Raw genomic sequence first — 16,666 nt, 5'->3', positions numbered from 1 at the left:
ATTGGGCGAATAATTTTATCCTCTGAAGGAATGGCTTTCCTACTAGCCTTGTTGAGTTATTTCTATAGATGGAACAGACACCAAGGTCCAAGCACATAGGAGATCCTAGGATTGTTAAATAGGAAAAGAACACATTTTTGTATGTTTATCTTGTACATGGTCCCTTCTCTGAAATCCTTTAGAAATTCTAAGGTTTATCAAGAGATCCCTTTGACTTTCTCAGATAAACAATCATTGTCTTTTCCTTTCTAATATTTATTAAAGCTCTTGATTCATGCCATATTGCATTGGCCAATGTCTCCAAAACAATGTAAACTTTGATGGTAGTGAGAAATCTAACTCCATCCCTGACTTGACCTTATGGTAACCCCCTTCAGAACTTAGGTTTGATCATCTCCTCTCCAAATTCTCCCCCTACACCAATTCCCCACTCCATAACTTTCATGTCTCTAGATTTTTGTCTCTAGGAGGAATATAAAAGGAACCTGGGAGTAGACAAATGTATTGGAATACTGGTTCTTTCACCCATTAACTATGTATCCTATTGTAAATAATTTATCTTTTCTGGGCCTATTCCTTCCTCTTCGTCTTAGTCAGTTCAGGTTGCTATAATGAAATACTATAGACTGGGTTCCTTAAACATTTATTTTATATATTTATTTTTGAGACAGAGTCTCACTCTGTTGCCCAGGCTAGAGTGCCATGGCATCAGCCTAGCTCACAGCAACCTCAAACTCCTGGGCTCAAGCGATCCTCCGGCCTCAGCCTCCTGAGTAGCTGGGACTACAGGCACGTGCCACCATGCCTGGCTAATTGTTTTTTCTATTTTTAGTTGTTTGGTTAATTTCTTCTATTTTTGGTAGAGACGGGGGTCTCGTTCTTGCTCAGGCTGGTCTCGAACTCCTGAGCTCAAGCAATCCTCCAGCCTCAGCCTCCCAGAGTGCTAGGATTACAGGTGTGAACCACTGCGCCCAGCCTAAACCCACTGTTTTTTAAGTATATGTCGTCGGATTCTCTGATTCTCTATATGCACAATTATGTCAGCTAGGAATAATAATAGTTTTCTCCCTTCCCAATTCTTATTTTTTTTACCATTTTTAGAATGGTGCTAGAAAAATAGGGGTTACCTTTGGGATGGAAAGAAAGGGTAGTGATTAGGAGGACACATGAGAGGGATATGGGGGGTGCTGGCAATGTCCTAAATCCCAGTAGTGGTTAACATGCGTGTGTTCATTTCACGATAATTTATTGAGCTGTACACTTTTAGTTTGTGAACTTTTCTGTTAACAGTATACTTCCATTGAAAGTTTTAAAATAGCATTATTTGCTATTATATATGCTATATATAGCATAAATCAAATATGTCAAAAGATTGACATTCTCTTCAAAACATGTCTGCAAATTCTTTGACATACTCCTTGAGTATGGTCTGGACTTAAGTGTCTCATTTTTAATAAATATAAAAAAGGATAAATGATGGTAGGTAACTTCAGAGACTATGTCACAAGAGGCACTGTGGCTTCCTACTTGTTCTCACTTACACTGCATGTTCTGGGAGAAGTTAGTTGTCATGAGAAACTGAGACCTCTGGCCAACAGACAGCAAGGAACTGAGGCCTCCAACCAAGAGCCATATGATTGTGCCTTCTTGGAAATACATCCTCCAGCCCCAGTCAAGCATTCAGATGAGTGCAGCACTGGATGACATCTTGGTTGCAACTTCATGAGGACCCTGAGCCAGAACCAGGCAGCTAAGCCACTCTTGAATTTCTGACCTCCAGAAATTGAAATGATATATGTTATCTTAAGTGACCAAGTTGTAGGGTATTTTTTTTTTTTTACACAGCAATATGCCACTAATATAACTATCATGCTAAAAAAAAGCTGGCTTCACAGGCCCAATCGGTCCCACAGAACCTTAGTTCTATCCCCACCTCCTTCTCCAAGAACCGTACACCACAAGCACCTCTTTGGGAACGAAGACACCCTGTTGGCTGAGGATTGAATAAATCATGGCGGGCACAGGGGTGGTGCGTGGTGTGTATGTAATTCACCAGCCCTCTTTTGTTGCCAGAAAGGAGACAAAATTCATGCCAGCATGAGGGGCTATTTATTGTTCAGGGGCTGGACCCCCCCGTTTTGGGGGAGTTCCCCCACTGCTACCTCCCCCCATTGTCCCTGTGGACCCCTCAAGAGGCAGGTTGCTGAGTTGGTCATGGAGGGAGCACATCTTCAGGTGTAGATAGTCCAGAGCGGCCACCTTCTCCCTGTAATGACAGACAGTGGGAAGCTGGCGCCCACAGGGCCAGGTGCTGGGGTGTTGGAGTGGAAGGAGGGGTCAGGCCCTTTCCTCAAGACCTCACCCTCCTCCCACGCCCTCAGCCTCCTTCCTCACTCCGGCTTCATCTTGTCCGTCAGCAGCAGGTTCTTGGCCCGCAGGGCCTCGTCTTGGGCCAGCCGAAGGGTGGAGCTCAGGGCCTCTGCCCTGACGTGTTTGGCCAAGGCCTGGCGCTCCAGCTCCTGGGGAGAGGAGTGTAGGCGCAGCTGGGCTTGCTGGACTGGGCTGGGGGTGGAGGGGGAGCTGGATCGCGGAGGGCAAGGGGCAGGGTCCCATGGGGCCCACATTCCTCCCCAGAGTATCCCATTATACCTTGACTTTGAGACTGACCCAGTACCCCACAACGCACCAGCCCTCCAAATTCTATCGTGCACTAAACCTGTGTCTGTCCCAAGGTCTGTCCCCTGATGCACTGGCCCATGTCCCAGCAAGCACTAATCAGTGTCTATCACATAAATTGTCTCCTGAGCCCATAAACAATCCTGAATTTGATATGTGTATGTGCCCCACTATCCCTTCACATGGTGACATTCTACATCCCATAATTCACAAAATCCCACATCTCCTTATTCATTGGACTGGTGTCTGTCACAAGAGTAGTGCTCTGGCTCTCCATACCCCGCAGCGCACCAAGCCCCACGTCCTCTCACGTACTGCTCCTGTAACCCTGCTTCATCAGTGTCCCATTCTGCCTCACTGGTCTGTCTCACCCACTACAGTTTGTAACCCGCCATACATTTGGGCAACATCCCATAACACATTAGATCTTGATGCTCCACAATGCACCAGGACTCAAGCGCCATCAACTACTGGGGTTGAGTCTGTTGTGCAATGCCCCAGGAAGAGCTGTGGTTCCATTTCCTGTAATGCATTAGCTTACTGTGACCCAGAGCCACTGGATTCCCTGTCTGACCCCAATATGTCTGACCCCAGTGGATCCCATATAAGGCACTTCCTCTCTTAAGGTCTACAGAAAATCAGGCCCATGTCCCACGAAGCTTAAGACTGGTGCCTGTCTCCTGTGTCCCACAATGCACCACATCCAATGTCCCGTCATGCTTTGGGTCCAGGTCCATCACCCAAGGTTCCAAAATAATTGGCCTGTGACTCAACTAACCACCAAACTGCTTGTCCCTCCCCCCATGCATTAGAGCCAAGTCCCCCCCAGTGCCTGCTGCTCACAGCTCAGCCCTTCCCTTCCTACCACACAGCAGCAGTACCCTTGTGCCTGGGGCTCCCCTCCCCCTGCCCTGACATTAAAGTAAAGAGGGACACAGTGGCCCATGGTCCTTGGTACCAGAATCTTCTTGTGTAACCTCTGGCAGCTGGGGCAGGCAGGAGGCAGGCCCCTCTGCTTCACCTCGTCCACTAGCGGGGTCAGTGCTCGCTCCAGCAGCTGCTGCAGGAACTCCGTGGATAACTGCTGCCCCTGGCTGGGGGAGGGTCAGTCACCAGATGAAAGAGGCCCAGTACCAATTACATTCCCAGTATGCCCCATGCTCAGCCTCCATCTGGCCCTATTTCCACCCTGTGCAACCTTCCCACCAAGCACGAGGCCATCCTGCAGTGCAGCAAGTGTCCTTTGGATCCCAAACGGCACCAGACAGCCCTGAGTTTCCAAAGGCCATCAAAAACTCACTTCCCACAATGCACTAGTTAAACCTGGTCTCAAACTGTCCTGGGAGTGCCCCCTCCCTGCAAGGACCAAGCATGGTATGTATCCCTTGGCTCCCACAATACATCAAGGTCTCACCTTCCCCACCGTGCACTGGGAAACCCTGCCTCCCACCATATGCCACATCCCAACCTTCCCACAAAGCACTGCAAATACATGATGCTTGAAATTTATCAAGTCTTTCTTGAGTTCCACAAGACATTGATTTTACTTTGTGGGTTGGGAAGAAATGTGGCTCCCATAGTGCAGCAGGACCGGCTGGCTGGTCCTGCAATTAATCGGGATGCCCTGTCTCCCACAGTGAGCAACCCCGCACCCCTAGCTAATTCCTTCAACACTCTATCCATAACGTGACCCAGAAGGCACCAGGAGGAAGGCCCCACCGCCTTACCTAGCACAGCGGGCACAGGAGCCTTGGGAGGACCGATCCAGGTTCATGGAGAGGTCTGGCCCCCTTCGAGAGTTCTGAAGTTGCCGCCCCAGCTCCTCCAAAATCGGTTTCACTGGGCCCAGCCCCTCCAGTTCGCTCCTCAGTGAAGCCACAGACACTGTTGACCGCTCCACCCTGAGGCATGAGAGTAACTAGTGCTGCCGAGTCGCCTCTGGAGCTGTAGACCTCCACCCATTACTAGCCCCGCACCGGGGTCCCCACTTGGTCTGCAGTTCTCCGCCCTGCCCGCCCCTTTCCACTCTGATTGGTCTCTGCTTTTGTATTTTAATGGCCGGAATGCCCCTCCCTGCTCTCTAATTGGCTCTTCCCCATATCAGTATAGGGTCTGGAACGCCTAGCGCCAGCTAATTGGCTCACACCTTTCCCTCAAGGCCCCGCCCTCGGATTGGGCCCGCCTTTCCCACCGCCGCCCCACTACGCACCGATCCCATCCCTTACATCGTGCACAGCTCGTCCGCCCGACCTCGCAGCTCCTGCAAGCCCCGCGCCGTCTGCGCCTGCTCGCGCTGCGCCCGCTCCCACTGACCCAGGAAGCCGTCGAGCCTGCCGCCCAGGCCCCCGAGCAGCCGCAGGGCCTCCTGCACCGCCCCCTCCTCTTGATGCCACCGGGCGGTCAGCGAGGACACCTCTCTCCTGGAGGGGCAGAGGGAGGGAATGGGTCTGGGCTAGGTTTAGACACGCCCCCATCGACCCCGCCCCGCTAGGACCACACCGGTGGCTCCAGACCCACCTGGTCCCAAAATTCTCTCGGTGAAATCTACTCATGCCCTTCATTTATCCCCTTATCAGCTATCCTAGCCCTTTCCTCGTCAGGTTCCCAAGCTCCACCTTGGCTCCTCCAGACACTGCTCCTCCGCCCACCCTGCCCTGTCCCACTTAACTTGGCCCCTCCAGGATTGGCCTCGCAAGCCCTGGCCACCTCAGTTTAACCACGTGCGGATCTTCCGCCCACCAGCCATGAACTCAAAAGTTAGTTGGCTGAAGTCCTGCCCTTCCAGGTCACAGCCCCCAGCTCCGCTCCTTGAGACCCCACCCCTGGGCCCCGCCCCCTAAGATCTTTGAGCTCCGCCCTCTGGTCTCTCCCACATCGGCTCCTGAAGGCTCCGTCCCTGCGGCCCCTCCCATCTCGACTTTTTGAGACTCCACCCTTGTGTCCCCGCCCACCTGAGCTCTTCGAGACTCGCCGACACCCTCTGCAACTCCTGCCCGCTCACGCAGGGGCCCTCTCCTGCCCGGGGCCCCAGTCCCCAGCCGCCGGGGGCCAGGGTGCGCGGCCGCGGGGGTTCCTCGGGGCTCCCTGGCGGACCCGAGCAGCCCTGGGGCGGGGTGGCTGGGCCCAGGCCGTGCCGGGAGAGGCCAGCCTCCAGCTTCTGCTCCAGCTCCTGCAGCTCGGCCTCCTGCCTCCGCGGCGTCTCGTCCTGCAGTTGCTGCTGGAGGTAGCGCAGCTTCTCCTGGGCGGGGAGGGAGAGCGGGCGGGGTCCTGGCGCTCAGCCCCTTTTGTCCCGCAACCACCCCCACCCCTAAATTCGCCCCAGGAATCCCCGAGATTGGAAAGTGGATGCGCTTGGGGACAGGATATTGGGAAGCCCCGCTTGCTGTCATTAGGGACAGATGTACCATTTGAGGCATCTGCTAGCCTGCCTCCAGGTCCCTATCCGGCCCTCCACCCGACACCTCTCTCTTAGGTGTCAAATACCAGTCCCTGCCGCTTAGGAAGGACCGAAGCTTTCTCAACATTTCGTTGGCAAACGAGTGGGCACGTTGGCAGGACGAGGCTTCTCACTCAAGTCCAACTCGAGTCGCTCTTTCTGGATCTGAATGCGATTGCAGGGAGGAGTCCCCGATCTGGGTGTTGGAGCCTCATTCGAATCCCTCTTATTGGTGGATTAGTGGATTGTATGTGTGACCATGCGCGAAGGGGCACTGTGGTGGTGGTGGCAGGACAGGAAGTCCCACCTGAAGTGTGCCTCAAGTCCCCCGTGCGTCCAACCTCCTCCCGCAAATCCTGGGACACCTCCCCCTTACCTCCAGCAGGGCAGAGTTCTCCTTCAAGACGTTGGTTTTGATTTCGGCATCTTCCACCGACCGGGTCACCTTCCGGCAGTTCTCCTGGGTCAGGATACCAGGGCAGAGCCCTACCTTCCCATTCCAGTTCCTCTGCCAGACCCTTGGCCTGGCCGCCTCCATGCAGGCTCCCCCCACGCGCAAGACACGCTCGCTCACCGGCCTGGTCCCCTTGGCTACCGGGATGGCTTCCTCCTCAGCCTGCCCTGTCCTGGCCACCCCTCCACCTGCTCCCACCTCATTCAGGCCCACTCACTCCGTTCCTCTCCTCTTTCACCCTCTCCTTACTCTCATTGCCTTCTCCCCACTGCGCCCCTGCCCCCGGCGGCTCACCTTGAGCTGACTGCAGTACCCCTCCAATTCTTCAGCCTCTTGCCTCCTTCTCTCTAGATTTTCGCTCAGCACGGAACACTCACTCTAGAGCAAGGGAGGGAGGCGGGGTTAGCCAGAGCAGCAAGGGGACAGCCCGTGGGGAGAGGACGTGGGCCTGGGAAGTTCCCTTTCCCTCCCGGGCCTCAAGCTCCCCAACTGGGTTATGAGTGCCTTGGGCTGGAGGCAGGCTCTAAGACGGGAACTCGGCCCTGGAGGAAGGGAAGGTATTGGGGAGAGAGGGGTCCTCACACCTGCAGGGTCTGCACGTGCTGATTCACCCGGGTGGTCTTTTCCTTCAAGCTGGTGATGGAGTCTTTGGCACGGACCAATCCACTGTTGACTCCACTCTGGGGAAGAATGAGAGACAGGTGGGTCCCTGGGGGTGGGGGAGGGGCAAACCCCAACCCCAAGGAAAATTCTAGAACTGGGGAAGGCTGTGTTTACACTTTCATTTTGCCCTGCAGTGGCTGTGTGACTGCAGACCAGGGGCTGCACCTCTTTGCTTCTTAGTGTTCCTGCTCAGTGAACTCAGGGGGTGGACTACACTTCTTCATGGAGGGCTGAGAGGAAAAGTAAGTAGGATCCAGGAGGGAATGGGGGTTGGGGTGGGGTGCTCAGACATGTGGGAGAAGAAGGATAGTCTCAACCAAACACTCGGGGTCCACAGACATAAAAAGATAAACTGTTAAAATACATACTGTCTTTCTCCTCAGGCACTGAAGAATTATAAAGGAATCCACTTCACAGATATGAGTATTCCATATGCACCAGGCCACTTACACATGTCTTCTCTTTTATTCCTCACAACCACACCTCTTGAAGTTATTTGGCCCATTTTGGAGGTGAGGCACATGATCTCAGAGAGGGGACATCTCTTGTACTCCCAGGTATATAGCACATAAGATAGCCTCATCAGAATTTAAACTCAGAACCTTTGTTTTAAATCACGATACCATGTGCCCTTTGGCCATCATTATTTTATCATCGTCACAAATGCTTTGTGACTCCTGCCAAATTGTGGTTCAGGCGGGATGCATGTGGCAGGATCCATTTTCCCTGCTTCCACAGTTATAGAAGCCTTAGATGGCACATGACTGCCCAACCAGAGACTACATTTCCCAGGTTCCCTTGCAGCCAGGTGTGGCCATGTGACTAAGTTCTGGCCAATGGAATGTGAGTAGAAATAATGTAGTCAATTTCTGAGTCATGTCTTAAAGGAAGGAGTGAGAACTTCCTGCCTTTTTCTCTCCCCACTGGCTGAAATCCAAAATCGATGGTCATCTTGGGCCATCAGATGGAGGAGACAAGATAGAAGGAGGCTGAACCCTTGACACTGTGGAGCCACCGTACTTCATTCAAACCACCTGTGAAGACTTTTACAGGCAAAACAGAACATCTTCTTCCTTATTTAGGCCGTGTTATCTTGTATCTTTTTGTTACAGCAGCCAAACTTGTAACTTAACTAATATAATTTACATTCTTATTTCACAGTTAAAGGAAGATGCCCAAAGAACCCTCTTGCAGCTGGTTATAGCCATGTGACCAATGCCAGCCAATAGGAGGTAAGTTGGCCAGATGTGGGCACTGAGTGACATGTTGAAAGAACAGGCATGATTCCTCCTCTTCTTTCCCCTTTCTTTTTCTTCCTTTCTTTTCTTTTCTTTCTTTCTTTCTTTCTTTTTTTTTTTTTTTTTTTGAGACAGAGTCTCACTGTGTTGCCCAGGCTAGAGTGCCATGGTGTCAGCCTAGCTCACAGCAACTTCAAACTCCTGGGCTCAATCCTTCTGCCTCAGCCTCCTGAGTAGCTGGGACTACAGGCATGCGCCACCATGTCCAGCTAATTTTTTCTATATATATTTTTAGTTGTCCAGATAATTTCTTTCTATTTTTAGTAGAGACGGGGTCTCGCTCTTGCTCAGGCTGGTCTCAAACTCCTGACCTCGAGTGATCCTCCCACCTCAGCCTCTCAGAGTGCTAGGATGACAAGCGTGAGACACCGAGTCTGGCCTCCCCTTTCTTAATGGCTGGAAGGCAGTGGTGAGAGCAACAGCTTAGAAATGACTGAGCAATCAAAACACAAAAGCCTGCAACCTGCTGCATTTGAAGAGCAGGGCTAATGTACTTGTTCAGACTTTTATGTGCAAAATAAACTACCTTGCCTGAACCATGGTTGCCAAACTAATACACATGGGGAAAAAGAGAACACATTTCCTCCATCGTACTATGGGGACAGCAACGCATTTCTTGCATGATTCCTCTGGTGAACAAGTGTGATGAGAAATGTATTAAGGTGATGTCAGCAAAATGGTGGAGTAAGGAATTTAAAAATTCTACCCCTCTATAAAAACAATGACAAAAATGACAGAAACAGAAAGAATCGGTTTTTTTTATAATTCTGGAAATTAACCAAAGACTTGCAGCAAACCGAGGAGGATTTGTTCAAGGAAAACAAGTGAATCTTGATCAAAACAGCAAGATTTGTGGAGTTTTATCTTATCCTAGTCCTATCACCCCCTTCCTAGCTCAGCAGTAACCTTGGAAAATAACAGTCCACATTCCCCAAAAAGAAGCAGCAAAATGATGAAAGAATTCCTTATTCCGCAAGGCAGTCATTATATGACTATATAGTGATTCCTTGGGGGAACCCCACGTAAAATAATTTGTCTTTTGCCTGACTCAGAACTGGCAAAGTGCTAAAAGCAGCTCTGAGTGGGAGAGAGATCATTTGCAAAAATATTTATAGACAATTGTTTAAATGTTGCTACTGCCCGAGGCAATGGATAACAGTTGGAGTAAACAATAAAGTAGCCAAAATGCTTATAAAGGAAAATCTCATGGAGATGTCTACAGGGGCTTTGAAATGTGCCAACATATTCGTGGGAATGTACAAAGCCACCAGCATGTGTAGGGCTGTGCACATGCTCAGAAAAGTCCGGAGAAGGCCCCATGCTCATCACCTCGGCTGACCCTGAAACTCTGTACAAGCAGGAAGTGAAGGCTAAGGCAGAGTTGTAAACCGTCCAAATGTTAATGGTGTGCCTCAACAGGCACAGCCCTTTGGCAAAGACTAGAAAATTTTGCTGATGATCCAGGTATTCAAGGAAATATCTCTCCAATCATTAGAGAACCACTAAGATAACAGAACAGAGACTTTAGTGGCCAAACGTGATGAAGAATACAGACTTTACAGAATTGGTTCAGAAAAGTTTTTTTTAAAAAGCAACTACAACAAGCAGTAACCATAACAAACACTTAGGAATGGAGACTCTTTCCAGGATGCAACATGATGATATTTTCAATGTCCAATTTTCAACAAGAATTCATTTATGAGGCATGCAAGAAAAACAAGAAACTACAGCTCATACATTGGGGATGGAGGGGAAACAGTCAAGAGAAACTGTTCCTGAGGAAGCCCCGATTTGAATGTACTAGTCAAAGACTTTAAATTATCTATTTAAAATATGTACAAAGGGCTAAAGGAAACCATATCTATAGAAGGAAAGGAAAATGAGAGAATGATGTCTCACCAAATACAGCATATTACTTAAAAGATAAAAATTACTAAATGGAACCAAATAGAAATTCTGGGGTGGAAAAGTACAATAACTGAAGGGAAAAATTCACTGGGGGGGGCGGTCAGTAGCAGATATAAACAGCCAGAAGGATGAATCGGTAAACTTGAACATAGCTAAGCTGAGATCACCCAGTCTGCAGAACACAAAGAAAAAAAAGAATGGAGGAAAATGAGCAGAGCCTCAGAAACCTGTGGGTCTGGAAGTTGCAGAAGGAGAGGAAAGAAAGAGGAAGAAAGTATATTTGAAAGCGTAATGGCTGAAAACATCCCAAATTTGATGATAAACATTAATCTAGGCTGGGTGTTGTGACTCACACCTGTAATCCTAGCACTTTGGAAGGCCAAGGTGGGAGGATCGCTTGAGGCCACAAGTTTGAGACCAGCCTGAGCAACGTAGTGAGACCCCATCTTTGCAAAAAACTTGAAAATTAGTCAGGCATGGTGCCATGTGTCTGTAGTCCTAGCTACAGGCAAGAGGATCGCTTGAGCCCAGGAGTTTGAGGCTGCAGTGAGCTATGATTGATTGTGCTACTGCACTATAACCTGGGCAACAGGTTAAAAAAAAAAAGTGACAAACAATTCATCTCAAACTCTCCCAAAAAATAGAAGAGGCAGCAGTTCCTAACTTATTCTGTGAGGCCAGTATTGCCTTGATACCAAAATGTTAGCAAACCAAGTCCAACAGCATATAAAAAGCATTATACACCATGACCAAGTGGGAATTATCCCAGGAATGCGAGGTTGGTTCAACATATGAAAATCAATCAATGTAACATACTATGTTAATAGGATGAAGGGGGGAAACCACGTGATCATGTCAATAGGCAGACAGAAAGTATTTGACAAAATACAACACCTTTTCATAATTAAGAAAACACTCAACAAACTAGGAATGGGAGGTAACTTCCTCATCCTGATAAAGGGCATCTACAAAACTCCCACAAAATATGATGGTTTACAATATGTCCATAAATTATTTGACACTCCTTTAAAATATGGAGTCTTATTCCCCTCACTTGAATATGGGCTGGACTTAGTGACCTAGTAAACAGTAGAAGGCAGAAGTGATGATGTGCAAGTTAAGAGACTAGTTCATAAAAGGAACTGTTTTGGCCCAGCACAGTGACTCACGCCTGTAATCCTAGCACTTTGGGAAGCTGAGGCAGCAGGTTCACTTGAGGTTGGGAGTTCAAGACTGGCCTGAGCAAGAGCAAGACCCCCTGTCTCTCTCTATATATTTTTTTAAATTAAAAATTAAAAAAGGAACTGTTTGCTTCTTGCCTGTTGTCTCTTGCTTTGGGGAACAATAGCTGCCATGTCATATGCAGCCACCTATGGAGAGGCCATGTAGCAAGGAACTGAGGGCCCAAACCAAAATGTCTTTCTAAACTGAAGACTCAGAATGTCTTGGGTTTCCTATGGGTAACTGGGGACAGCCCATTTCTCCCACTTACTATATGACCTCAGGGAGGGGACTGCACCCCTTTGTGCCCATGTTTCCCAACCTGTGAAATGGAAATGCAACTAACAGCTACCTTCGCAGGATTGTCATCGGGACAAACACAGCTGGCATAGAAAAGCCATTGGTCAACCCTCCTTTGAAAACAGGGAAGGGATAGCCAGTGTCCCTGGACGAGAGTTTTAGTGTCACTGAGAGCAGAAAAAGGAAACGGGGAAGGCAGAGCCTGCCAACCTCGGCTGAGAAGTGAACAGCGTGGTGTTGGCAGCCAGGGTCCTGGGATGCATCCTCCTCAGCCACCCACACACTGTGCAACTCTCTGCAAACCAATTTCCCGCTCGAAGCCTGCCTCAATTTCCTTTCCCATGCAGTGGGAATAATGATACCTTGTTTAGATGGCAGTGAGGAAAGATCAACAACTTGATATGATCAAGAAGCCTAGCACAGTGATTAGTATCAGCTCTGTGAAAAGTGACGACAATAAAACAGGTGCAGCGGCACATGCCTGTAGTGCCAGCTCCTCAGGAGGCTGAGGCAGGAGGATCGCTTGAGCCCAGGTTTTCAGGGCTGTAGTGCACTAGGATGGCACCTGTGAACAGCCACTGCTTTTCAGCCTTGGCAATGCAGCGAGACCTCATCTCTAAATAATAATAATGACGACAGGACAGGATCTACAGGAAGGGACCTTAGCAACATGGATTCTCACCGTGGCCTCAGGGAAATCTGCAGGCAGCGATCAGGGGTCAAAAGAACTGTCCTGTCAATCTCTGCCATTGATTCACTGGGTGACCTTCCAGATGGTAATACCACCTTCTCAGATGCATCCTTTGGCCTCCTAAGGATGTCATAGCTCGTGACGGGAGCCAACGCTGTCTGCTGCATCATCCTCTGCTGTCCCTCTTTCTATCTGGTACTTGTCACTCGCTCAACCAAGGTCTCCATCGCCTCCTGCTTCTCTGACTCCACTTCTCTCTGGCTCCTTCTCTCTCTGGGTCTCTGGGTCTCTGTCTCCCTCCTCTATCTCTGGTTTTCTGTCTCTCCTCACTTGGTCTCTGTCACCCAAATCTCAGAGTCTGTCTCCCTGTCTCTGAGTCTCTGAGTCTTATTCCTTGGCCTCTGTCCTTTTCCCAGGTCTCTGTCTCCCTTTCCAGGGGCTCACTTTCCCCCACAGTCTCTGGGTTTCTGATTCTGTCTGGTCTCTTTGTCTTCCCTCTTTGCACTTCAGTCTCCCCATTTCTTGTCCTCTGTGCCTTTGTCTTTCTGGGTCTGTCCCCACCCTTGCAGTCTCTGCTTTTCCCACGTCTCAGTGTCTGTCCCTTTCTCCAGGTCTCTATCTCACTTCTATGCGATGTCCCCATCTCTCTAGGCTTCTGCTCCCTTCTGTGGGCCTCTGTCTCCCCCACTTTGGGTCAATTTCCTCTTCTGTGTCCAAGTCTTCACCCCCACACTGGACCGGTGTCCCCTTCCCTCTGGGTCTCTGTCCCCTCTCTCCGGGTCTCTGTCCCCCTCTCTCTGGGTCTCTGTCCCTGCCTGTGTCCAGCTTGCTTCCTGGATGCAGCTGAGGTGCTGGGTGCTGGTGGCTATGCTCACTGTCCCTCCTCACCTCTCCTGCGTGCACCCGGAGGTGTCAGCTCTCAGTACTTTTTCCATTTCGCAGAGAACGAGGCAGAAGCCCCATATAGGCTGATGGTCCCCTTGGCCCCAGAGCGCAGCTGCGTCAGGCCCTGACCCCAGCTTCCCAGGGCTTCGCCATCCACTGGGGGATGTGACTCAGAAATAGCTCTGGTGGGAGGCAGGCGGCTGTGAGCGCCGCCTGAGAGACACTCACGGGGCGCAGGAGGAAAACTGTGCCAGCCCTGACCCCCTGTCCCTATTTAGTCTCTTCTCTCCAGCCGTGGCCCCCGCCCAGCCTCCTCTCCTCTCCTCCCAGCGTCCCTTCACCTGGCCCAGGGGTCTTAGGGAAAGAAAGGACTTTTGCTTTAGCGCCGGCCTTCTAGTCCTGCCCCTGCCTCTCACAAACTGTCTGAGCTGACCTTGCAGCCGTCACGCCACCTCTCTACACCTCAGTTCTTCTTGTTTTCATCTTTAAACTGGGCGATTATACCAGTTTCCTTGTAGAAGTTCCAAGAGAGGAAAACGAGATCCCCACCATAAGGGACACAGCACAGCACCTGCCACATGGTAGGAGCTCAGGAAGTGGAGTGGGCCGGAATCCCAAGTTGCTTCTGTCTCTTTCCCTTGAACCCACACTGGCTCCCCACTGCCCTCAGGAGAACACCCACATTTCTCAGCCTGTGCCCTCGCCCCCTCCAGTCTCATCTCTGTCACACACCACACTTCAGCTGTAGGAACCAACTAGGGGGTACCCTCCTGCCCCGGGGCTCTTTTCAGCTCCTAGCACATGTGGTTCCTGGTAGCTGGGACACCCTTCCCTGTCTTCTGCATGGGGAACGCCTTCCTTATCTTCAAGATCCAGCTTCTGTGTGGCCTTTTCTGGAAAGCCTTCCTTGACCATGGCTGGCTGGGCCGAGGCCTCCCTCCTCAGGGTTCCTGCAGTGACCTCCACTGTCCCCATCATTGCAGGATGTCACCACCCCCCTCTTCCCCTAAGCCTGGCCCCACGACTTTCAAGCTGCGCAACCTCAGGTAAGCTATTGAACCTTTCTGGGCCTCAATATCTTCCTCTGTGAAACAGGGATAAATCACAAAAATAATAACAAGAGCCAGCACTCATTTTGTGCCCATGGCTGGCTGTGGTACTGAACGTTTTACATGAATGAACCGCTTTGTTCTCATAGCCACCTGGTGAGGCGGGTACTGTTACATCCAGAATACTGTCTTGGGCGCTACTGCATTTCCTGCTCCTAGACCAGTGCCTGGTACATGGTAGGCATTCAAGAAATACTTGTTGAAAGAACAAATGCATGTATCTCTGTCTCCCAGATGGGGAAACTGAGGCTCCTAGAACATAAAAAGTGCTCAGTACATGCTAGTAAGTCATGGCTATTGTTAGTGTAATTCTCAATGTTGGTGTGGAGTCCAGTTTGGGCCTGGCCCAGGGGAAGCCTGGTGGGGGGTGAGGGGTAGAGGTGGGGCAGTTAAAGACCAAGCTGTAGCACTCCATGCTTTTGCCAGGAATTCCCTAAATCCCCCTAGATCTTACTTCCCTCTTAGTTTTGCCCCAGATTCTTAGGTGACCTGCTGCCAGAGAACTCCTACTCATCTGACAAAACCCAGTTTCAACACTGCCTCCTCCAGGAAGCTTTCCCTGATACCCCCCGGCCTGGTTTGAGGGGCTCTTCTCTAGGATCCCCTCCATTGTGGAACTTGTCACCCCAGTCTGTGTCTGTCACCCTCACCAGACTGGGAGCTCCCCAAAGGTGAGGACCATGCCTGATTCCTGTCTATAAGTCCACACTCATCTGGGACATTTGAAAGTGATCAAACGAACTAATCACCAACTCCCAGATTCATGGCTGGCGGTCAGGGAAGGAGGAGGCAGCTCCTTTTGGTCTCAAAGAATGACTGGAAGTTTCTCATTTTAAATCAGGAACACTGGCCCTGCCATCCTTGGTATTTGCCCACCACCAGGCCGGGGACCCTGGTCGTCCCTAGCTAGGGGTCCCTCACCAGTATTTCTGTGATGTCTGGGTCATCTGGTTGCCAGGGTTGGGTTGGGGAGGCAGGGGGCCCGGGCAGTGCAAGTTGGCCACTGTTGTCTTCTGTGGTCGAGTCTGTCCCCAAGGAGTCGGCGTGCTCCATGGCGGCCAGGTTGAGCAGTGACACATTGGTGCAGGCCGAGGACCGTTTGAGGTTCAGGCACCAGTGCATTGGCTCGTGGGACGTCCGGGGCTCCACCCTGCGGAGGAGAAACAGGCAGGAAGGTTGAGATGCAGCCGGACCTGGTCTGGCCCCTCCTGCCTTCCTGTCACCACGTCAACCACTCCCTCTGACTCCAACCTCGCTGCCTACTTTCTTCTTCTTTCGCTAGCCCCCTTCTTCTCCTGGTGTTCTCCTGCCTCCCTCCATCCCCATTCCCTTCGTTCTCTCTACCTCCCTGGCTCTTGTTTCTCCTTCCCAGAGCCCTCCTGCCTGTCGCCTGCCCCCTCCTCTTCTCCCCCTCCCCTTCCTCCAGCACCCACGGTGGGACTTGTGCTCTGTTGGAGGCAGTGCTGGGCACTAGGACCGTCCCTGACAGGGTGTGACAAACCCACCCGTGGAATGACACAGCCTTCTTTTTCTTCGTGATCCCCTTGGCTGGGATGGTCACCTCCCCTGGAGCCTCAGGGACAAGCTGGGAGTGGCTCTCGAGCCCCGCAGGGGGGTCTCCGGCCTCATGGATCTCTTTGGACTGCCAGATTGTCTTCACCACCACGCTTGCCATGGCGTGTGGGGGTCCTGCTCCCAGGGCCTCCTTCCTCTGAGACTCTCCACCTACTCTGATCACTGACCCTCAGAGTCCCCTGTCCCCTGCAGCCTGCCTCACAAAGGACCCAACCACTGGGCCCCAGTGAGTAGGGGGTAGGGGTGGGTGCAGGTGGTTCCCCCAGGGGGCCCCAGTGGACTCTTCCTGCTCAGGATTCTCGTTCCACAGCCAACACACTCCTCCTCTTCAGAGCTGCCACGTGGGGTCACCCAGTCCCGTATACTCATATTTGATGCTTCATGCCACGCCCTACACTTGGCACTTGCCGGGGTTCTGGGAGCCTGTGGTGGGTGAGGATTGAGGCCCAG

At 51.1% G+C, this 16,666-nt stretch overlaps 1 protein-coding gene and 1 long non-coding RNA gene across 2 annotated transcripts; one reads left to right on the top strand and one right to left on the bottom strand.

Annotated features, from left to right (window-relative positions):
• Positions 1-2,094: 2,094 nt before the first annotated feature.
• On the bottom strand, positions 2,095-16,316 carry TSKS (testis specific serine kinase substrate). The gene is made up of 11 exons (XM_045531128.1): positions 16,147-16,316; positions 15,563-15,791; positions 7,151-7,246; positions 6,861-6,944; positions 6,489-6,572; positions 5,628-5,914; positions 4,902-5,096; positions 4,404-4,577; positions 3,635-3,770; positions 2,395-2,519; positions 2,095-2,266 (listed from the first exon to the last, which is right to left on the bottom strand). The coding sequence occupies exons 1-11, from the start codon at positions 16,314-16,316 to the stop codon at positions 2,110-2,112; spliced, it is 1,737 nt and encodes a 578-aa protein (XP_045387084.1). The 3' UTR covers positions 2,095-2,109.
• LOC123623807 lies at positions 5,659-8,584 on the top strand. Its single transcript, XR_006730030.1, has 4 exons — positions 5,659-5,899; positions 7,200-7,267; positions 7,364-7,471; positions 8,391-8,584. It is a non-coding gene; the product is annotated as an uncharacterized LOC123623807 (long non-coding RNA).
• Positions 16,317-16,666: the final 350 nt, after the last annotated feature.

The sequence above is a fragment of the Lemur catta genome, chromosome 19, assembly GCF_020740605.2.
Source record: "Lemur catta isolate mLemCat1 chromosome 19, mLemCat1.pri, whole genome shotgun sequence".
NCBI lineage: Eukaryota > Metazoa > Chordata > Mammalia > Primates > Lemuridae > Lemur > Lemur catta.
Note: the sequence above shows the minus strand (reverse complement) of the source record. Positions and strands in the feature narration are given on the sequence as shown.

Excerpts from the sequence above, each read along its gene's own strand:
- TSKS (XM_045531128.1), bottom strand. The coding sequence starts at position 16,316 with ATGGCAAGCGTGGTGGTGAAGACAATCTGGCAGTCCAAAGAGATCCAT. Across the intron at positions 6,945-7,150 it reads AGCACGTGCAGACCCTGCAG|AGTGAGTGTTCCGTGCTGAG; the intron begins GTGTGAGGACCC and ends CCCTTGCTCTAG. Across the intron at positions 6,573-6,860 it reads GGTACTGCAGTCAGCTCAAG|GAGAACTGCCGGAAGGTGAC; the intron begins GTGAGCCGCCGG and ends ATCCTGACCCAG.